This window comes from Orcinus orca, chromosome 4, assembly GCF_937001465.1.
Source record: "Orcinus orca chromosome 4, mOrcOrc1.1, whole genome shotgun sequence".
NCBI lineage: Eukaryota > Metazoa > Chordata > Mammalia > Artiodactyla > Delphinidae > Orcinus > Orcinus orca.
In genome coordinates, this window is record NC_064562.1 from 5,023,445 (window position 1) to 5,046,892 (window position 23,448).

General features: G+C 47.3%; 2 protein-coding genes across 11 annotated transcripts in view; one reads left to right on the plus strand and one right to left on the minus strand.

The window, feature by feature from the left end:
- The window catches only part of FNIP2 (folliculin interacting protein 2), a 135,958-nt gene that overhangs the window by 107,866 nt on the left and 4,644 nt on the right, over window positions 1-23,448 (plus strand). For 5 of the 10 annotated variants that reach the window (XM_033421526.2, XM_033421533.2, XM_033421525.2 and 2 more), the window contains 3 exons: window positions 7,754-7,954; window positions 11,512-11,627; window positions 13,494-16,995. In XM_033421526.2, the coding sequence (XP_033277417.1) occupies window positions 7,754-7,954; window positions 11,512-11,627; window positions 13,494-13,572 (396 nt within the window). In that variant the 3' untranslated portion in view covers window positions 13,573-16,995. The other 5 variants (XR_007476955.1, XR_007476956.1, XR_007476957.1 and 2 more) reach the window with 5 other exon arrangements.
- The window catches only part of C4H4orf45 (chromosome 4 C4orf45 homolog), a 94,039-nt gene continuing 80,011 nt past the window's right edge, over window positions 9,421-23,448 (minus strand). The window contains exons 4-5 of the mRNA XM_049709041.1: window positions 23,178-23,367; window positions 9,421-9,595 (exon numbers count right to left, since the gene is read on the minus strand). Coding sequence (XP_049564998.1) covers window positions 9,548-9,595; window positions 23,178-23,367 — 238 coding nt within the window. The 3' untranslated portion in view covers window positions 9,421-9,547. The remainder of the gene's footprint in view (window positions 9,596-23,177; window positions 23,368-23,448) is intronic.

Below are 23,448 nucleotides of genomic sequence, written 5' to 3' on the forward strand. Positions count from 1 at the left end.
AGCATAAAGATGGGAAGTTTCTTAGCAAAGTCATAATAGAGGTGACCGTGTTTTCTCCTCTTGTCATTATGTTGCAAGTGTCATTCCCAGTTGTTGCAATCTTGTCTTCCGAGGGATTTCCACCCTGACAAGCTCCTAGGGTTTCAAAGTAGAGGGCTTGGCAGGCTCTTTGAGCTACAAGTCAGAAGCACTTGAATGAGTTCCTAGATTCTCTTTCTGACGTGCCAAGATACTTCATGAGCTCTCGTACTTCTTGTTCTCACGTTCCTCTCTATAGAGCAGGACTGCATCCTGTGTACTTACGGCAAGAAAGGTTTGATGAACTCATCAGTAGTTGAAGGAAGCATACATGGGAGCTGGTACTTTCCTACTCTTGAGTTAGAAATAGGTAACCACCACCCAGTCAAAAAATAGGCAGAAGACCTAAATAGACATCTCTCCAAAGAAGACATATGGATGGCCAAGAAGCACATGAAAAGATGCTTAACATCACTAATTATTAGAGAAATGCAAATCAGAATTACAATGAGGTATCATCTCACACTGGTCAGAATGATCATCATCAAAAGTCTACAAATAATAAATGCTGGAGAAGGTGTGGAGAAAAGGGACCCCTCCTACACTGGTGGTGGGAATGTAAATTGATGCAGCCACTATGGAGAACAGTATGGAGGTTCCTTAAAAATCTAAAAATAGAGCTACCATATGATCCAGCAATCCCACTCCTGGGAATATATCCGGAGAAAAACATAATTTGAAAAGATACATGCACCCCAATGTTCATTGCAGCACCATTTACGATAGGCAAGACATGGGGCAACCTAAATGTCCAGCAACAAAGGAATGGACAAAGAAGATGTGGTACATGTATACAGTGGAATATTACTCAGCCATAAAAAGGAATGAATTAATGCCATTTGCAGCAACGTGGACAGACCTAGAGATTATCATGCAAAGTGAAGTAAGTCAGAGAGAAAAAGACAAATACCATATGATATCATATATGTGGAATCTAAAAAAATGATACAGATGAACTTATTTACAAAATAGAAATAGACTCACAGACATAGAGAACAAACTTATGGTTACCAAAGGGAAGGGGAGAGGGATAAATTAGGAGTTTGGGATTAAAATATACACACTACCGTATATAAGATAGATAGGCAACAAGGACCTACTGTATAGCACAGGGAGCTATATTCAAGATCTTGTAATAACCTATAATGGGAGAGAATGTAAAAAATATATATATATATATTTGTATATATATATGTATAAATGGGTCAATTTACTGTATACCTGAAACTAGTGCAACATTGTAAATCAAGTATATTTCAATAAAAATTTTTAAAAAGGAAAAAGGTAACCATGTGAAATGTTAGTCACTTAAGTGCAATACGTGGAAAAGAAGTATGTTAGTAGTTGTGTGGATGACTTAAGAGGAACTGGATTGAATCTAAAAATAAAGAAATAGAGAATTGTTCAACAGAGCCAGCATGCGTTAGATATTTAGCACATGCCTTGCCTTTTGTTTTGCTCATTTCCGAGACTATGGAAGAAAAATGTGATTTCTCTCCTTGAGTTACTTATGAAATCACTGAGTAGACAAACAGATGTGAAATCCAGAGCAAGTTAAGACCGTGTGATTTAATGTCAGAGAGTGGACGCGGGGAGTCCTGTTGAGGGGTACAGGGACGTGAGGACCCAGGCTGGGCCCCTGAAGAACTGGAAGACTTAGCAGGCAGCCCGGAAGACATTCTGGGCACAGCCCGAGTAACAGGTGGGCGACCTGCCTGCCCAGAGCAGGGAGTTCTTCTGAGGGCGCCCTGGAGGGGAGCGTGTGCACGTGACGGTGGGCCCAGACGGAGCTTCCAGGATGGAAAGAGACAAGTCTGAGCCTGAGCGTTGGGGTGTCTGTGCTGGAGCAGGGTTCTGGGTTGGTGAGGGAAGTGGTGCTGCGAGGGTTTGGGGGACGTGGTTACATGGAGGTGGCGGTGTAGGGAAGCAGCAGAAGGCCCCCGACAAGCGGTGGGCGCTGCACTTCGTGTTCCACGCTCATTTTTCTCACAGAAACTCTCAACGAAGTACGATCACACTTTGCAGACGAAGACCCTGAGGCCTAGGTGAATGGTCACTGAGGCCCCAGGACTAGTAAGTGATGGAGGTGACAGTTAAGCCCAATCGTGTCCAACTTCGGAGCCTTGGCTCCTTGGTGAAATATCAGATCCAAGCTCTAAGGATGGAGCTGGAGGGATTGGGCTTCTAGTAGGTGTTTGAATCATTCAGTCTTAACGTTTTACAGCATTTGGTAAAGTACTTAATTTCTCAAAAGCACTGCGCCATGTATGTTGTTGCTGATAAGTGTCTGTATTTGTGTGTACCCTGGTGTGTACGTGAAGTTGATAAAATCATGAACTTAAGAGACCCGCCTGACAGATTTCACTGTTAATTACTTCTACAGTTAAGATATGGCTCATAAGGAAAAGTAATAAGAAGAAGCATCATATAATTCAGTGTTTCCTTTGTTTATTGTGGTTCTCTATATGCCTTAAAGAGCCTTTGGACTTCCCTGGTGGCCCAGTGGTTAAGAATCCGCCTGCCAACGCAGGGGACACGGGTTCGAGCCCTGGTCTGGGAAGATCCCACATGCCGCGGAGCAACTAGGCCTGTGCGCCATGGCCGCTGAGCCTGCGCTGTAGAGCCCGCGAGCCACAACTGCTGAGCCCACATGCCACAACTACTGAAGCTCGCGCGCCTAGAGCCCGTGCTTTGCAACAAGAGAAGCCACCGCAGTGAGAAGCCCGCGCACCGCAACAAAGAGTAGCCCCCGCTCGCCACAACTAGAGAAAGCCCACGTGCAGCAACGAAGACCCAATGCAGCCAAAAGTAAAAATAAAATAAAATTTAAAAATTTATTTTAAAAAGTAGAGCCTTTTCTAAGAGGAATTTTCCATTGAATACCAGGCAGGGCGGAGGGCGTGTGTGGGTGAGTGTTCCTTTGATAATCCAGGCATGGTCTTCTGAATCATGGAGTTCTTTAAATTCTAAAAGCTTAGATTAGACATTGACTAATCAGCCACACCATGATACGGTTAAACTGCCCTGTCTTTAGTGGGGTTGTGTTTCTTTTGGGAAGATACGTATCAGAAATCTCCATAATCACCAGAACTTAAGCTTCAGTTCTCTGACCTTAGAGAAGTTTAAACCACATCAGAGCTGGGCAGGCAGTCACCCTGGTGCCCCTTAGATTATAACTTAATCGAAGTTATAGACATATTTTATCTCTCTCCAGGATTCATTTCTTTTTCTTGACTGTTTACATTTCCCTCTATTTCCATTTTCCTTTTAAAAGTGTTTATTCTTCAGGAAATAAGTAACTACTAGATGGTGTACTTAGAGGCAATTGGGGTGTGTTCAGGTAATTACTTGTTAGGTATTTAGGAGTCCGAGGATGTGTAATTCTTTTTTTTTAATTTCATTGCAGTAGAGTTGATTTACAGTGCTGTTAATTTCTCCTGTGCAGCACAGTGACTCAGCTGCACACATATATTCTTTTTCATCCTCTCGTCCATTGTGGTTGGTCACAGGATACTGAGTTTCGTGCCCTGTGTAATTCCTTTTTAAGGTGCTCCCCTGACAGCTCTCCGTGGTTCTCTGTGTCCCTGCAGCCTGCACACGTGGGGGCACCGTGCTGTGTTCGGGCTGCACGTGCTTCCCTGCCCTGTCACCGCTGTGCTTGACCTGGTCCATCTTAAGTTTGTCCCCTTTCTTGAGGGCCCGGTCCTGGGCTAGGAGCTGAGAGTCCAGGGAGAGAAGAGTCAGCCCCTCCTTCAGGGGGTGGGCTCTCGACCTCCTGTCCGTTTGTCCCAACTTCAGACCGAGCCTTCCTGTGTGCTAGGTCTGCGCTCAGGTTTCCACCAGTGATTTAAAAATGGCTTACGCTCACTTCCTTTCTTTCACAGTTCTCTGACCCGTTTCGTTCTTCCTCGTAAGATACCTGAGCCAACCCCTCTGTCCCTCCTCTGCTGTTACCACCCCTGGGTCTGCAGCCTCCTGGGCTCACTGGGACCTGGGCAGCCTTCCACGCATCGCTTCCCCAGTGAGCCTTACTGCCCTCGTGCCAGTGGCTCACTCCCGAAGGCGGAGCTCTGTGTGTGGTTACGGGGCCCCATAAGCTGCTGTCTGTGTGCTTTCCTCGAGTCCACACACTGCTCCCTTCCCTGTCACGATGCTGGGGAAATCATTTAGGAAATTGTGCTGAGTTGGAAACTAGGGCCCAAATTATCTACTGCAAACAATCCCACAAAAGCTAGATTTTTACCCCAACCCTTCTCAGCCTCCTGGCCCCCTGCTCACAGGGAAATCTCAGGGGAGGCACATCTGATTGGCCTGGCTCGGGTCCTTTTACCACACCTTGCTAGAGGGAGGTGAGTGAAATCCAGGTGAAAGGGGATGGGCATGCATTCCACTCACCGTACGTACGTTGGCCTCTGGTCTTTAATGATTATATATATACTTTCGGAACGTAAGTCCCTTGAAGAAAAGGTCTCACTATAGATCCGTTGTGTGCTATAGCCAGCACACTGTGAATTTCTGATAAATGCAAAGCATTGAAGGAACTTGAGCTCAAAATACAAATCTTTTAAATTTCCAAATTTCCATTTCCTTTGCTCATAAGGACCAGGTACACCGATGGCAAGTCATCGTCCTCTTGCTGTGAATTTATGACATACGGATTGAGCAAGGACTTGCAGGAACTTGTAAAGGGAAGTCATTGCAGCCCGGTCTTTACTTTCTGCTTTGGAGAGTGTGCGAGAAGGGTAGGACTGAGGGGTCACAAAAACCTGTGGGTGAGAGTGGGAATTTAGGGTCGTTGTGTGTGTGAGCATTTCGACTGTTCGGTAGCAAGTCTTAGAGAATGAGAGCCGTCCTCGGGAAACTGGGCTTCATTCACTCAGGAATCTGCTTTGCCATGTTCTTTATTTCTCACGCTTAACCTGTGCTTAAATAAATGTTGGGCCGCTAGACTTTGCCTGATTTGCTATTCTCTTCAATGGGAAAAATATTCTAAAACGTAAAAGTTTCCTTCCTGGATATAGTTGAGGAAAAAAATGTTGGTCTCACCAAAGTTCTCATTCAGTCTCTTCCCCATCTGTGACAAAGAACACAAAGACTGAGTGGAAAAGCCCCAAACGAGGGAGCCAGATCGCCTGGTGAAAGGACAGCGTGACAGCAAACATCTGGGTTTCTACCATCGGCCTTCCCACTACTAGTGTTAAGTCTCAAAAATCTCGGGTCTCGGTCACCCGAGACAAGGTCGTGTACCTGTGTGGGTTCTTTGCTGCAAGCAGCAGAAACCGACTCTTGTGAATTTAGCCGGAAGGGACTTCACTGGAGGGATGTTAGGGATTCTTAGAAATGGTCAGGAGACCGAAGAGCTAGGGTTGGGGCCGGCAGGAAGCAAGGCACCTGTGGAAGTGCAGGAACCAAGAATCGCTGTGGGTATTCGTGGCGCCTTTTGTCGAGCAGGAGTGCGGTGACCCCAGCTGCTCCCGGCCTCCTGGCCGCCTGCTCCAGACAGGCGGCCAGGAGGGAGAGTCTCACTGGCCCAGCTTGGGCCCTGTTCCCACCCTGTGACGCAGGGAGGGGCCTCCAGGATTTTCCCGGGAAAGGTCCTTCTCCAGAGGGGAATCAGGACGAACCTAGCGCGAGGAACTTTGGCCCAGCAGCCAAAGCAGCGAAGGGCCACCACAGGGCAGCGGAAGGAGCCGCGTGACAGGAGGAGGCCACGCCCGCTGTGCCTTCAGTGACAGGCTCAGAAAGGTGGGCTCGCAGACGCCGGCTTCGAGGCGCGTTGCGTCTGTCTCCGGCTCACTGCGTACCTGCCCACCCCCTCCTCTCTCCTAGTTTGGGGCTGCAGGGCAGTCCTGTTGTGCCCTTGATTTGCACACGTGCGGGATCCTGAACACGTGTGTCAGAGGAGCTGGTGGTGAAGCAGTTATACTGTGATCAGTTTTGAGAAATTCAATGTTTTAGGCCGTTTTTCTTTTTTTAGTTAATTTTTTGGGAGTATAGTTGCTTTACAATGTTGTGTTAGTTTCTGCTGTGCAGCAAAGTGAATCAGTTATACGTATACATAGATCCACTCTTTCTTAGATTCTTTTCCCGTACAGGTCATTACAGAGCATTGAATAGAGTTCCCTGTGCTGTAGGTACTTACTAGTTATCTGTTTTATATGTAGCAGTGTGTATGTGTATCCCAGTCTCCCAATGTATCCCTCCCCCGTTCCCCCCCCCGCCGTAACCATAAGTCTGTTTTCTACATCTGTGACTCTATTTCTGTTTTGTAAATAGGTTCATTTGTACCGTTTTTTCCTATTCCACATATAAGCGATATCATACAATATTTGTCTTTCTCTGTCTGACTTACTTCACTCTGTATGACAATCTCTGGGTCCATCCATGTTTCTGAAAATGGCATTATTTCATTCTTTTTTATGGCTGAGTAATATTCCATTGTATATATGTGCCACATCTTCTTTATTCATTCCTCTGTCGATGGACACTTAGGTTGCTTCCATGTCCTGGCTATTGTAAATAGTGCTGCAGTGAACATCAAGGTGCATGCATCCTTTCGAATTATGGTTTTCTCTGGATATATGCCCAAGAGTGGGATTGCTGGGTCATATGGTAGCTCTGTTTTTAGTTTTTTTAAGGAACCTCCATACTGTTCTCCATAGTGGTTGTACCAGTTTACATTCCCACCAACAGTGCAGCAGGGTTCCCTTTCCTCCACACCCTCTCCAGTGTTTATCGTTTGTAGACTTTTTATTGATGGCCATTCTGCCCAGTGTGAGGTGATACCTCATTGTAATCTTGACTTGCATTTCTCTAATGATTAGTGATGTTGAGCGTCTTTTCACGTGCCTCCTGTAGGCCGTTTTCCTGGACTGCGTTCGTGTTCACCCTGTTTGCCCCGTGGCACATTTCCTATGTGCTCCGTCCGTCACTGCCCGGTTACTGAGGATTTGGTATTTGAAGTATGTTCATCGGTAGCCACACCTGTGCCTTTTGGCCTCATCTTGTACACAGCTCTCTAGCCCCGTCTGATTTTGGTTGTCCTGGAGTTGATTTATGCGTGTAGCACACGGTTTCTGAATAAACATTGCCTCGTGATTAAAGCTATAGCTTTCAGGGACTGTTAAGTTACCCTGCCAAACCTTGTGATGGGAAGAATGGCAGTAGACCCCTACACCTTTTTCTGACCGTCTCCATGTTAAAAGGAGAGTGCAGAGACTTCCCTGGCGGTCCAGTAATTAAGCCTCCACGCTTCCACTGCAGGGGGCCCGGGTTCCATCCCAGTTCAGGGAGCTAGGATCCCACAAGACTCGTGGGAAAAAAAGAAATAAATAAAAACAAAAAGCATAAAAGGAGAGTGCAGTCTTCCAGAAGGAAACGGGCTTTAATGTCCTGGGATGTAGGGAGATCACAGGCCTTTTTGCTTACCTCTGCATGTTTGATGACGCTTATAGTGTGCCCCCTTGGCGCAGGAAGGAAATAATGACTGGGTGCAGTTTTGTCAAGTTAACATTTAAATGACTATGGGATGACACCCCAGCTCGGGTCCCTGTAGGGCTCGGGGCTCCCGCCATCACCTCTGCCCCTGAGTCTGACGCTGCACAGAAAGTTCTGGACGTTCCGATGTCACCGGAAGCATGGTGAAGAGTTGACCCCGTGTGTGTCTGTCCCACAGCACCCCGTGCTCGACGAGCCCATCGCTGAGGCCGTGTGCATCATTGCAGACACGGACAAGTGGAGCGTCCAGGTGGCCACGAGTCAGAGGAAGGCGGTAGACAGCACGAAACTCGGCCAGGACGTCCTGGTCTCAAGCCAGGTGTCCAGCTTGCTTCAGTCCATCCTCCAGCTTTACAGGCTTCACCTCCCCGCCGACTTTGTAAGTATCGTTCTCAGACCATCAGAGAAATGAGCTAAAAAAGCATTTTCCGCAGCATCGTGGTTATAAAGTCACGAATTCCCGTGTATTGATTTTAGTCTAACTGGATGTTAGCATCAGTGAAAACAGAGCGTGTGACACAAAACCAGCACACGGGCTGGATTCAGTAGCAATAGTCCTTCTGGAGACAGCACAGAGTGACACGGTCTTTTTGAACAAGTTACGTGGAGAAACAGGTAAGGTATGGGGGCAGGGATCGAGCATAAAGGGAAATTTAAAATCCTCCTTTGGGGGACTGATTGGTTTTCCCGTCCTCAGGTCAAATACAAGCCAGCCAGCTTCCGAAGGGACTAGTTCCATCTGTTCAGAGACCATCCTCCCTAAGTTGTTATGGATAAATAGAATATCGTTCGTGTAAACACTTAAAATGCTGAAGCACCATAGCCATAGGGGATGGTATCAACTGTTCCTTTTCGAATGGGATTTTAAAATCACTTTGATAACGTTACATTAAGTACAAACAGAAGACAGACCCCCTAAACTCCAAGAAAATGATCAGCAGCTCTCCCTGAGTCCATGGAATAATATGCAAAACAAATTCCTGTGTGTGTGTGTCTGTGTGTCTGTGTGCAGAGAGATCGAGAGAAAATACATTTAGCAAGGAAGGGAGCAAGGTTTCCAGAGCAGAAGCGCAGCTGAAGGGCACGTACAGGGCAGAACCCCCGAGTTGGCGGGGCTGCAGCTGGGATGAGCTCACCAGCTTTCTGGACTCCCCCTCTGTCAGCCCCAAACCAAACAGCATCTCCCTTCCAGCCTCCGGCCTCCGCAAAAGATGCAGAGCTATTGACAACCAAGTAGGAGGCTGAATACGAGCCACCTCCCTGGTTGCTCATGGAGGGTTTCCCCTGAGCTCTCGTGACCAGATCTGCAGGTGCACCACACTCCTCGGAAGGTCAGGACTCCTTTGTCCTTGGAGGAGGTGCTTTGAAACACTGGCTGTCACCTCAGGTGGCAGCACAGCATCACGGGGCGCCACGGGACATCATGGGGGTTGCGTGCGGGCTTTGCCGTTGGTTCGTCGGGCATCTGTTTCTCCTCTGCAAAGTGAAGGTGGTTCCTAGGCAACAGGCATGTGTGAGGATTCTCCAAGTGCTGCTTTCTACTTGTCCAAGCTCAGGCGAGATGAGATGCCCTGGCAGCCAGTGGACAGTGGTGGCCAGTCTGTGGGCTTTCAGTGGCCTGGACTCAGACCCAGGCTTCTCTGCTTCTGAATCGTGTGCCTTGTCGAAGCTGGGGCACAGCAGAACCTATCCTGTCTGGTTATAAAAATTAAGTGAGCTAATTCAGGTAGAGCACTTGAAGTAGTGTTGGATGTTACTCACACTCAGGAAACGGCTACTATTAGTGTAACTTGGTGAGAACCAGTTGCGTGAACAGTGTTCATGGCTTTAAAGACTGACACCATCTTTTCACTGAAACCTTTATTTGGGCTTTAAACTGCAGGAGCCCTGTTCTCAGGGGTGACACAGAAGACACCACCTGTGGCATGTTACAACCTGATGCTTGTTCTACATTTTTAGGCAGTTTTTCCTTCTAGTAGCAACTTGCATCATGCTGATTTAGAGGCCGAAGTCTGCTTTTCTGTAAGGGAAGAGAGAGAGATTTGATTTTACAGTTTTTTACTGTTATATTTACCAGACTTTTATATTGTATTCTGTAATCCATATCTCTTGCTACGTTTGATGTCTTAGTTATCCCAGCAGTAAATTACCGCAGTTAATTGCCTTTACTTCATTTAGACATAAGTTACATATAACCACTTAATAATATGAATGACTTGACAAAATCAGGATCAAAGAACGTTTCATCTGCAGCTTAAAATTCTCCTTAAGAGTCACTCGAACGAAACACGTGATTAAAGGCCTGTTAGGACCTTCAGTACGAAAAGAGAAAGTAGGTATTTAAAATTTCAGAAGTTAAAGTTGAAGAAATCCATCTCAGAAAGGAGGGAGAGGAATCCCGAAACAGTTCAATTTCATAGTCAAGCTTTGAAAAAACTTTCTAAGTGCTCTGATTGCAAGTCCCGTGCACATTCCATGTGAACCCATGTTCTGTTTACTTCCGCCCTGCAACACACAGTTTTCCTGGGGACTATGAAAACACAGTAAATTCACTATTTTAAAACATAAAGGATTCAACGTAATGTCAGTGTTCTTTTTAATATTTTACAACACTCTTACTAAAACTTTGTATTTGCTCCACAAGGAACTGACACTGAACAGGAGACCTTTCTGCACTTAACTCTGTTTTCCTGGGGGAACATTTTCCCCCAGGAGAATTGGCGAAATCCTCCTTGCTTTGATTATTACTCTTACTCACTTACCAGTTGTGTTTCGGCCACACAACACGATGCACTTAAGATTTTAAGCCAAGGAAAAACGGAGAAGATTGCATCTCGAGTGGATACTTTTTCCATGTCACTGATCAGCCCGGGTGGTCGAGATCAACATTTTCAAGTGCATCTGTTAATCTTTTTACCTTGAAAATAGCAGGCATAATGGTCTAGAAGAAAATCATGTCTGATGGAGTGACCCTTGCCAGAGCCATCAGGTGACTTACTGAGCTGCCTGGATCGGTCTCCCTGCCAAATGCAAAAGCATTTGCCTCTGGTGCAAGACACGAGTGACTGCTGTTCCCTAAAAACGAAGCTGGACACAGTTCCAAGGGTAGAGATGTTCTGAACAAAATTGCCCTTTCTTCATTGTTACTAGAGACCTGGTTAAAATACACTCTTGAGAGCAAAAAAAAAAATGGTTCAGAATAACCTTGTTCCGGTCATTCTTCTGGGAATGAATTGCACCAAAATAATCTGAGATATAGGAAAACAACAAGAAAGGTACTCTTTACAAAATTATGTATAATAACAAAAATGCAGATGGCTATGTGATTTTAGTAATGGTAAATTCACATTCTGAAAAATCAGTCAAAAATTATATTGATAAAGAATTTTTAATAACATGGGAAAAAAGGATTATTAGAAAGTTTTTTGAAAGCAAGAAATAAGTATACTTATAGAATGATTTTAACTATGTAGAAACAAATGCTTTTTTAGAAAGACCAGAAAATATATATGAAGATCTTAACAGTCACTGGAAAAATTAAACTTTACTGTTTTACAAAAACCTATTCTTTTTTATTTTTTTTAATTTTATATTGGAGTACAGTTGATTTACAACGTTGTGTTAATTTCAGGTGTACAGCAAAGTGATTCGGTGGTACACACACGTATCTATTCTTTTTCAGATTCTTTTCCATATAGGTTATCAGAGTACTGAGTAGAGTTCCCTGTGCTTTTCGGTAGGTCCTTGTTGATGACAAAAACCTGTTCTCATCCCTGCTCGTGGTAGGGTTTGAGCTGGGTTGTAATTCTTGAAGTATAAGTTAAAGAGATGAGATGACAGTAGCGCGCTTAGAAATGGATTGAGGGAATTGCGGCTCTTAGACGTTGGCAGAGGTCCGAGTTCTCGCCCTCACCGTGAGCGTGATTGGCTTTGCAGTGCATCATGCACCTGGAAGACAGACTACAGGAGATGTACCTGAAGAGTAAGATGCTGTCTGAGTACCTTCGTGGACACACGCGCGTGCACGTGAAGGAATTAAGTGTCGTTCTGGGGTGAGTTCTGGGGAGTGCCAGCATCCCCCTGCGGGGGGTGTCCCCTGCGCTCTACCCACTGACCTGTCCAGCCTCTGGGGCTCCCCAGTGAACGGCATGTTTCTTGTATCTGATACTGGAGTGTCACACCCGGAAACACATGCAGACCTTGAAGCTAGTGGCGCCTCGTGAGTCTTCCCCCTGGATTATCTTATCCTTGAAAGTGAAAAGCATAATCCTACTCCATCTGCCCATTTCTCGTCATTTCAGTAAGAGGTGAGAGTCACGAGCTGTCACACGCGCGGCAGCAGCTGTGTTTTCCTTGCTTTTTCTGGAGGAGGCGGGGAAGGCCGTTCCCCTGGACTTGGGGGCCCGTCTGCACGTCCCGGGGTGACCGTACTCTCCTCCCTTTTATTATGAGCCCATCAGAAGAGGAGGCGTGCATGTTATCGATAACGTATATCATTTTCCAGAGGCTTTGCCCTAACTTCTCTGGGGGAAGACATTCTGACTTGTTTTACTCTCTGCTTAATTTTCCACAGAGAAGTAACAAAAAGACATTGTGTAGATGAGGCATTGTCTCCCTTACCTGTGATGATGACCTCCCCCCCCCACCGCCCGCCACCACTTTGGGGCAAGGAAATACCGTGTATAAAGCGTCAACCCTGAAATTCTCTGTTAAGCCTGCCAATCAAAGTATTATTTCAAGGCTCAGGCCTCTGCATTCCTGTCGGACTTTTCATCTTTCACACCCAGGATATGACTTATACTGTATTGTTTGGCTCTTAGCGTTTCCTGTCACTTTTTTTTTTTCTTACATCATTCAAAAAATATTCTCCCCCCCACCCTTTTCTTTTTTTTTTTTGCGGTACCTGGGCCTCTCACTGTTGTGGCCTCTCCCGTTGCGGAGCACAGGCCCAGCCGCTCCGCGGCAGGCTCAGCGGCCATGGCTCACAGGCCCAGCTGCTCCGCGGCATGTGGGATCTTCCCAGACCGGGACACGAACCCGCGTCCCCTGCATCGGCAGGCGGACTCTCAACCACTGCGCCACCAGGGAAGCCCAATATTCTCCCCTTTTGAGGCGTTTGCTTTTGCACTTTTTACTTAGACCTCTTCACCAGCCTCACTGTAGTCCTACCCCATACCCGATCCGGTTTCCGAGGCAGGATGTGCAGTTTTATTTCCAGGACGCTTGCCTGGCCCCTGACTGACAGGTGCCCACCATCAGCACCCCGAGAAGGATGGTGAGGGGGGATTTACCTCCTCGTCACCAGGCCCCTCAGCGCCTTGTTAGTGGGGGTCCCTCCAGCCCCTCCTTAGCCCCTCCCGTGGTCAGGCCAGCAGCACTAAGGTGCTGGGAGCTCCCTGTCTGCCCTGAAATGAGATCCGGAGGGAGCATTACTGGAGAAGGCATGGAAAACTCCACGAGCTCATGCCAGCTGCCTTTTTAGGTTATATTTTTAATTTTTGGTTTCGGAAATCAAGGGAGAGCATTAGGACATATTTCAAGGACCGAGACTGTCCTGACTTCTCCAGGACGCGGGGCCTTCTGCCCATGCCCACCTGTGACTGTTGGGCACGTGCTCATTGGGGGTCTCGGGCGTGTCAGCCTTGAAGAAATCTCCGGGGTTCTGGAGACGCTGCCACCGTCATGCGTTCCCAGAGACGAACGTGAAGCCGGTGCAGACTCGGGGCGCAGGCCGGGAGGGCTGGCCGGAGGGGGGACTCGCACAGAGGCCGCGCAGGGATGCGAGGAACGTAGAGTCGCAGGGACAGGCTCCCGTGTCCCCGCCTCGTTCACTCCGTCATCGGTTGAGTCCGGCGCCGGGGCCCTTCCCGTAAGTCCTGCTGCTTTAAAGCAACGTCCCCTCCTTTCTCCGCCTTCAGGATCGAGTCCAACGACCTGCCCCTGCTGACGGCTGTCGCCAGCACTCACTCTCCGTACGTCGCTCAGATACTCTTATAAGCTGACGCTCAGGACAGCTGCTCCGTGGAAGAAGGATCAGCCGCTCAGCCGAAGGAGGGAGGACAGACGGCCGCTCCCCAGGACCGCGAGGCCCGGGCAGGGCAGACGGAGCCGGTCCGGCCGCGCTGGGCCGGGCCGGGCGGTGGTGTGAGCATGTTGGGGCCCAGAAGCGGGGCTGAGACATCTCCGAGTTCCAGCGCGAGCTCCCCAAGCTGGGGAGAGGGGTCCCACCGTCCTGAGAAGACGGTCAGCGCGGGGACCCCGGGTCAGCGGCCGAGTGAAGCCCGCGCGTGCCACCCTCCGCTCCAGTGGCTGCGGCGTCACCGTCACCGTCTGGCGCAAAGCACGGGGGGCCGGGAGCTCCAGGAACCCGCTGCTTCCCCATCTTGTCCCAGTTTACCGTGTTCGAGATGCAGCCACGGGTAGGTCAGGGACAGGTCGTTGGTGCGATCAAGGCAGGAATCGGCGCGGCGTCCTCAGCCCGGCCCCGTGTGGTTCCGTGGCAGCGGCGAGCTCGGCCCGACCCCGCGCGGCTTCTCCAGACGCTTCGCAGCTCTCGGCAGCCCTTCAAGCGGGGCCGTTCACCAAAGTTGGTTCTGTAAGCCGGCGAGTGGTTCTGTGGCTGAACTCCTCCCGCGGAAGCCCCCTTCTTCCTATCCTAGTTAATACAAATGACTATTTATACTTTAAAAGGCGCAGCTGTCCGGGTGGGAAGTGAAAGCTGCAAGAGTGCAGGATGACTCATGAATTGGTTTGAACGTTTGTAAACAATCCAGATATGAGCTGAATTTTTACACTATCATCTCTGTGCCTTCCAATCCCTATGTCCTTTTCAAAACAGCTTCCCAGAACTTCACTGCCCCGTAGTATAAAACCTGCCAAAATGAAGCACTGTTTGTTTATGAGCATCGTGTGCTTTTTACAAATCCTTACTTTTCTGTTGACGTTAACTTTAGTTTACTGACCATCATCCAGGGTAAAGGAAAAGCCTCTTTGGTAAATGGAGGGTTGAAAGGCAGGGGGCTAACCCAGTACAGCAGAACTGTTACACCTGCAGATCTTGAGGTCGGTTCGTTATAACCAGGCTCTGATTTCCTTCTCTTTTATGAATTGATGCCGGTCCTTTCCATGTAGCCTTTGCACTTAAGAATATGAAACGACTTCCCTTTCAGGAGTTAAGATGACTTCGTATTTTCTACTTGATAAAATCCTGATCCCAAAATCCAAGTTACATTCATCTGTGTCTTTACTCTCTGACAAATGCACGCGAGTTATTTGTTTGAAAGAGAAGAGTGGCAGGACCAATGGAGAAACACAGGTGTGTTCTTCCTTTCTTAGGAATAGGTCAGAACTGCAGCCTTCCCCTCTCTTTTTTAATAAATCTTCTTTCTTTCTTTTGACTGCTCCAGGCAGCTTGTAGCATCTTCGTTCCCCGACCAGGGACTGAACTCAGGCCCTCCGCAGGGAGAGAGCACCGAGCCCTAACCCCTGGACCCCAGGGAATTCCGCCCCCCTTCTTTTTACGGTGTGAAATGCAGAGAGGCGTGTTGAGGCGCTTAAGATCTTGGATTTGTATCGTATGCCTTTCTCTCATAAAAGTGATGTTGTCCATTCTTCTACGTTTTCTGTCTCCTCTTGCCTGATGTCTGGCACGAGACGGGTGTGCCGAGTCCTTGGCTCCGTGGCATCGTGGCGGTTGTCGTGGACCTCGCCCGTGGCCACCCTCTCCCCGTCCGTGCTGAGTGAGGTCACAGTGTCCCCTCCGCACCGGCTTCGAGCACCCGCAGTCTCGGTTCCCTTCTCCTCGCTGACACGTTCTGGGCGCTTCCCCTCCCTCCTCCCCCGACCTTCCAGGGCTTCACAGACAATAACTAGGAACAAAATCAGTGCACGTAGCGGCCGGTGAGCAGTAGACCCGGCCCGGGGGATGCTGAGCTTCAAACGGCCGATTCTAAACTCCACGCATTACAGATGCGGCCCAGCCTCTGGAAGCTGAGGAAACTGGCCTTGCCTCCGCATCTCCTGTCCCCCGCCTCTCCCGGGAGAAGGTGACGGAGGGAGAGCGCTCAGGACCCTGGGCAGCCCCGACCCTCACGGCTGCCGCCTGCACAGCAGACCAGGGATGTGTTGCTGCTCGTTCATAAACCCTCCCCTGGAGGACACCCACCTGTGCTCTCTCCTAAACTCAAGCTCCTCCCAAAAGCGGAAAAGAATCTCATGGAACTGTGTGGAGACACACACCGGACCCCACCTGGTGGCTTGGGTCTGTCTTAGCCCAAGAGGCAAGGAAGGGACCCACCCTCGCCCAGGCCCACCTCAAGAAAAGAAACAAAAGTTAAAAAAAAAAAAAAGTACAAATAGAGAAAACTACCTCAGTTGACAGGATTCCACCTTTAGGGTTTCTTCAACTTCGACGTCTTACCTGTTGAGTGCACCTTTTGTAGCATCTTGCTTTTCCACGCAAGCTGGGAGGCAGGACAGAGCGGTGTGTGCCCGCGTGACCGTGATGGGCCTCTCTCTAGCATGTCGCGGTTTTATTTTTCATAGACTGACGGGTGATATGAATGTAAAGACCATTGTGTACGTTTAAACATGACAATGAAAACTTAAAATGTAGCTTCCATACTTGTGCATAATTCCAAAGTATTTTATTTTTATCAGTGTTAAATAGCTTTTTGTATAGGCTTCAATCCATTTTTCTGAAGTGTGCTGTTTTTTTAATGAAAGTAACTCCAAACTTTTCACATCCCATGGAACTGCCGTTTACACATCGCAACTTTTTAAACTTTCCATATTTTTCAACGTTAACTTTTTTCGAGGGAGGAAAATCCCTGCCTGCTAAACGATACTAAACTGTTGTTTAGGCCCGTCTAATTAGGTCCTGAGATTTTATAAAATTCAGCCTGTAGCTTTTTAGGTTCCTCACTAGAGTTGGTTGTACATAAAAATAAAGAATATAAAGTGACCCCACGGTTCTTTTAAATATCTGGATTTTTCCACTAACACATACTTTTGAAAGTATTTTGTTCATGCATACTTTCACCAATAAACTGAAAAAGCCTTTAGCTTCTCGGTAAATGTGAACCATTTGTTTTCTCTTGTGCTTTGGGGGAGGGGACCTTTTAATATACTGTTTGCCTAAATCAAGCAGCCCCCTCTGAATGTTAATTTTTAAATGTCCATCTTTGGTGAACCGTATATCTTGAAAGCAAGATTGCAACGTGCTTAAATTTAAGTGGTTTACAAGAGAAAATTCTGGGATTGATTTGTTACTACTGAAGTTCCATGAAGACAAATTGGTAGGACTTGATGTTTTTGATCAGTTAAATAGGTATCAATGGCAATGTATGGAAATTGTTTTCTTCAAACTTGTTCACGTATCATTTTGATCCATTCTTCTGTGGCATTTGGTGCAATAAACCTGAATTTATCTTGAGCATTTTCCTGGTACTGCCTATGATTTGCTTGTTACGTTTAATCAGACTTAGACGTCTCATTTCCGGTAATTCATGCTGACACGAGCCCACTGCATATGTCAGTGACTCTCAGCGGGGCTGTCTGGGAAACGTAGGGCCTCTTTGGCGAGCATGGTGATGGGCGAGGGCTCCTGGCACAGGGTGGGCAGGGGCTGAGGGGGATAGGAGAACATCTTGTCACATGCAGGGCACCCCGGAATGAGGAGTTATCCCACCTCCCGTGTGACTCACAAATATCCTGCTGGCATTCAGGTGGGTGAAAGCCTTAGTTTATAATGATCTGAGAATTTCATTTTGCGTTACATACAAGCACAAGGCACTTCTCTCATGAGCTTACTATACGCTGAATTTTCCAGGAATGCCACTGTTGTATATAAACTGCGGCGAGATTTTACTTTGGAAGGTTGAGGATTTCAGCAAGAACTGACATCCATTTGGAAAACCCTATTACCCGTAGCTGTGCTCCTCATGAAGTCTGTCACCAGCACAGTGTTCTGTGCCTTGCCCTCTGTATCATCTCTGCTTGTAGCGGTGGCCTTCGTGGAGGTTCCATCCAGGAGTGAGTATCTGCTTCGTTCATTATATTTTCTAATCTACTAGTGCCCCAATGTCTGTGTATTAAAGTATATGTTAATATAAGTTGTCAAATAGTACAACTAGGGCATTACAGTGGTTTGTTATAAGTTATGTGTGTAAGGTTATTCTGTTGATGAATCTTGTGAATTTTACTTTAGGAAAATAAAGGGCATTAGAAAATATGTGCTATGAAATGTAGCACCGATACATACGGCCTCAGGAAACATATGCTATGAGGTGTAACTTTTGTAGCTACATAAGCCCATACTGAATCCTGTTGTTTGCAGAATACAGGAAGGAGTAATATTAGGTATTGCTAAATCCTTTTTGGATTAAAGGTAAATTTCAAGTGTTTTTCACGTTCCCTTTAAAACCACGCCTTTGAGAAAGCCCTGACACACACATACACACCACATTGCTCCTTGGTTCTGTCGGATGCCTGATATATGTCACCTCATTTGATCCTCACACGTGGATGAGGTGGGTATTACGATAGCTAATCTCATGTGTCACCTTGGTTAGGCCACGGTACCCAGATACCTGGTCTAACACCCGTGTGATGTTGCCGTGAAGGCTTTTTAGATGACAGCAACACAGAGGAGTCGGCTTTGAGTAAAGCAGGTTACCCTCCGTACGGTGGGGCGTCTCCCCGGTCAGTTGAAGGACTTCAGAGAAACAGACTGAGATCCCCTGAAGAAGAGGGAATTTGGCCTACCCACGGCCTTCACACTCTTGCCTGGGTCTCCAGCCTGCTTGCCTATGTGCAGATTTGGGGTCTGCCAGCCTCCCCAATCATGTGAGCCAATTCCTGAAGAGAAAGCTATCCATCTGTCTGTCGCTATGCATCTGTCCATCCATCCACCACCCATCCATCCATGCATTTGTCCCTTCATTCATTCATGTCTATCTCTACATCAATCCACCCACCCACCCATCCATTTGTCCCTTTATCCATTTCATCTCTCTCTCCATCCATCCATCCATCTGTCCCTTTACCCATCCATTTGTCCCTTTATCCATTCATCTATCTATCTGTCTGTCTTTCCATCCATCCATCCATTCTGTCGGTTCTGTTTCCCTGGAGAACCCTGACTAACATAGGTACTTAAGATATCGGTCCAGTGACATCCATGAGGACCCAACAAAGCAGTTGGGAGTCAGAATATTGTCACACCAGGTTATTGGAGGTTGACTTTGAAGCAAAGATCTTTAACATAGAGAGAGTACAGACTTCATAGTTTCCGCTTAGATAAGTCACATAGTCTCTGAACATGGGATGCAAAGGGGGTGCTGGAGAACAGGAAGAGCCTAAATTAGGACAACCTCTGAGACAACAGAGGAGGAGGTACCAGCTCATTCGTGGTGGGAGAGAGGAGATTAATCCCCACTGCTGTGCCTTGCCCTCTGTGTTCTTGGGGGACCTCAGGCCAGCAGTCATCATCCCTTTCTCTCACCTTCAAGCACTCAGTCTACCGACCTTCCTCCTAGGCCCCTGCCTCCACCCCTCACCTCACAAGGTCATGTCTGTCAGCCTCCCCTGGCTCCTCCCATGGTTACTGAGGTCTTTCCCCACATCCAGTCGGGACCCAGAGCTGCTGAACTTGCACTCTTTGGGTGCCAGGTGCATCACCTGCTCTCCTTGCTCTTTCCTTCTTTCAGTCCTTCCTCATTCTCACCTGAGTTACCAAAATGCCCTCCAAACTCACCTCCCTTTTGTAGCAACACTTCTCACGAATCTTCCTCCAGGCCGATGTCTAACCAACCTTCCCCAAATGAAAGTTTAATCCTGTCACTTTTGTTTAAAAGTTGGCCCAGGAAAATCCAAGCTCCTCAGCGCCTGAGCCCTCCTCTGGCCTCAGCGCCAGACGCCCACCTCTGCAGGCTGCTGGTTACTTAAAGGCGCGAGCTGACCACTGCCTGCGCCCTGTCAATCCTTCGTCCTGGTTTCCCGCTCCCTTTTGCTCCATCAAGGCCCCCCCTGTTCTGGCTCAAAATGCAGCTCGGGGCAAATCCGCCAGCGCCTTGCTACTCGGCATCCCTGGATCGACCAGAGCTGCCTCACCCGGGAGCTTGACGGATGTGCAGGATCTCAAACCCTGTCCCAGACCGACTGAACCAGGATCTCACCTTAATACGATCCCCAGATGACACATATGCACATTAAAACCTTGAGAATCACTACTCCCACACCCAGTGTGAGTGAGTGGGTGAGGGAAAGAACATATCAATTACCGAGATTATGTCCATGTTTTGGAAGCAAGGGGGGCAATGAAGATATCTGCAAGCAAAGAAATGAAATAGAAATGGATCACGATGTTGAAACTGTCTCACATACACATAAATTTCACAACACTTAAGTAGCTATTATTTATGTGGAGATAAAAGGTCAACCAAAAGAAGGGAAAACAAATGTAATAGAAGATAGAACTTCAGAGACATTTTGTGACTTAAAGGAAGAAATTTGGGGAAAGGTAGAAAAACAGTTTAGAAATTTGCCCAACTGATTTCCAGAAACATTTCTAAGAGTATTTTGGGTAATGTATACAAGAATTATACATACTGTTAAATACCATAAATTGCACTTCTAGAAAGTTTTAGAAACTTAGAAATTAATCTCTAAACTTAGGTTTATAAGAATAAATCCAAACTCAACAACGTGAATATAAAATATCCCCATTTTCAACTATGTTGATGAGAAAGCATTGTGATATTGTGGGTTGGTTTATGTGTTTAAAATTTTCCCCAAACCCCCCAATACCATTGGCAACGTTTTGTTTTTCCAAGGCTGCTTCCAGTGCATGGTTCTGATTCTCGCAGCATGAGGACGGCATTTGGGCTGCATCTCAGGTGAGTACGGTAACAGGAGCCACGCATAGGTGGCCGGTGTGACGCTCATGCTGGAAGCTTGAATTTATCATTTGCTCCGAGTTATCTTCCCCGAAGAGAATTTATGTAAAGTAGGGGGGAGGGCTTGAGCACTTAGTGAAGTGTCAGCCACGAGAACCCTGTGGGATGATCCAAAGGATGGACTTGGGGAACAAGTTTCTAAGGTATCTCTGGAATTAAGAAAGCCGGTGCACGGGTGCGGCGCGCTGCGGGCGGCCGACGCAGGCAGAAGCGGGCGTCGCGGGGATGGCCGGTCGGCGCCGCGGGGAGCGGGCAGCGGGATTGGCTGCTGTGGCACTCGCGTGTCAGGGGGTCGCGCGCCCCGCCCTCGCGCTCCCTCACCGCCCGGTACATGCTCGCGCCGAGGCTGCGGTGCGGCGCTATTTTGAATGATACAGTATTTTGTTTATCTCTGAAAGGGAAGAGGTGTAACCGAGTGATCAGTTACCCTCACCAATGATGAGTTAAACTCACGTCAAGTGCCTCTTTGATGGGATACCCTGAGGATGACACGGCATCACTCACCTTGGGATTCCTGCCCAAAACACATCACCCGAGGAAACAGCAGGTAAGCCTGAATTAAGAGGTATTCTACAGAACCGGTCTGAATTGTTCAAGAATGTCAGTGTCATGAAAGACCAGGACTGAGGAGCTGTTCCTAATTGAAGGAGACTAGCGAGGTTTGAGGACTAAACGTAATACCTGGTCCTGGATAGGATCCTGGATCAGGGAAAATGACAAAGGACATCGTTGGGTCAATTAATAAAATTTGCTTATAAACTATAGATAAGGTAATATTGTATCAGTGCTAAATTTCCTGGATCTTATCATTGTACCATGGTTAGGTGCGAGAACGTCCTTGTTCTTAGGCAATGCACCATGATTATTTAGGGGTAAAGCAAAACCACGTCTGCAACTTACCTTCAAATGGTTCAGTAAAAACCAGTGTGCGTCTGTGTGTGTGTGCGCGTGCGCGCATGCACACGCACGTGTGTGTGTGTGTAGAAAGAACGCATTAGGATAAAATGAACAACTGATGATTCTGAGTGAGGAGTCTATCAGTTCACTTAGTACTGTTCTTGTGCTCCTGTAAATTTGAAATCATTTCAAAATGAGCCTTTTAACAGATTTTTTTAAATGCACAAAGACATCTCAATTGGATTTAGTGAACGATAGATAGTAGGAGGAATTTGGGACAGTTTAATCCATGATCTCTCTAATCCTACACAAAATTAGTTCAGGTGGAAAATAACTAATCCAAGACTCCTTCACACACACTGCAATAAATCTCACGTGGACCCAGCTCAAAATTCAGACCACATAGGAATGTCAGCAGCTGAACGCTACCTTCTTCAATACAGAGCATCCCTGGGGCAGGACCTACCACGGAGGATGTCCACGGCTCCTCGCAGAGTGTTTCAGATGGATATACAGTTAACTGTCAAACAGACATCTCCTGATGAACAGATCTCTGGCGACAGAGGGTAAGCAATATTCTAGGGCAGTGGCAAGATTCTCCAGCGGAGCAAGAAGCCTCTCTCCATGTAAGGAACAGGAGTCTCTGAGTGTATTCCCTTTTCTATCATGGAAGCTTGTTGTCACACTCAATATTGAAACGCTGGATGACTGCAGAGTGGATTCGCTGTGGTATTATGCAGAAGGACCTCAGGAAATAGTTGTTCATTTGAATACATGCTTACACACTCTTTACTTGAGTCTCATGATAACTCTACAAAATATTCAGGACAGATACTAACATCCCCATTTTACTAATGAAAAAACCCACATCGGGAAATATGCAACTTGTTCAAGATTCCATAGATAGTAATGGGGGAAAAAACCCTTGAATTTGAACTGGTATATTCTTACTCTGCTAGGCAGTCTGTGGGGTGTTTTTTTTTTAATACATTTATTTACTTATTTATTTATTTATATTTTTAGCTGCGTTGGGTCTCCATTGCTGCGCGTGGGCTTTCTCTCTAGTTGCGGCGAGTGGGGGCTGCTCTTTGTTGCAGTGCGCGGGCTTCTCACTGCGGTGGCTTCTCTTGTTGCAGAGCACGGGCTCTAGGTGCGTGGGCCTCAGTAGTTGTGGCACGTGGGGTCAGTAGTTGTGACTCGCGGGCTCAGTAGTTGTGCCTTGCGGGCTCAGTAGTTGTGGTTCGTGGGCTCTAGAGCACAGGCTCAGCAGTTGTGGCACACGGGCTTAGTTGCTTCGTGGCATGTGGGATCTTCCCGGACCAGGGCTCCAACCCGTGTCCCCTGCATTGGTGGGCAGATTCTTAACCACTGCGCCACCAGGGAAGCCCAGTCTGTGGGGTTTTAAGAAGCGTTATAGAGTTACCTCCATCTCACAGACTGAGTTTTCTCAGGTTTTGGAAACTGAGCAGATGACTGTGCTCTCCAGGTTAAACCATGTGGGAAATAAGCAGTTCTAAGGACTGAGCCCCACACCTCCTGTTTTCTGTAGCTATAAAATGGGAATAATACCCACCCAGTCACTATACGGACATCACTGTGGAAATCCAATATGAATTACAAAACGTTCTGATAGGTTGAAAGGAGCTATAAAACTGATTATTCATAGTATTGCTATTAAATAGCGTTCTCTAATGCACACGTTAAGACAGCTTGACTTTTTCTACGATTCCGAAAAGCAAATGATCGTACCTCCTGCTCTTTTGGTAGCTTTGACAGCTTAGGTGGTCTGGAAACTCTTGGCAATGCTCCCTGGCTCTGCCGGAGGAGGACGGCCCGTTTGGAGTTCCTTTGATTGGTGTCCTCATAATCACCCATATGCCAGGCAATGAAACCACGACTGAAGCTTCCTTCTGCGTCCATAACAGAAGGAGTCGGTTGCCTGAAATAGGAACAAATCGGTTGGTTCTCAAATTGGAAAATTGTTAGAAATAAGGCCACCAGTTTTCAGATAGTTGAGATT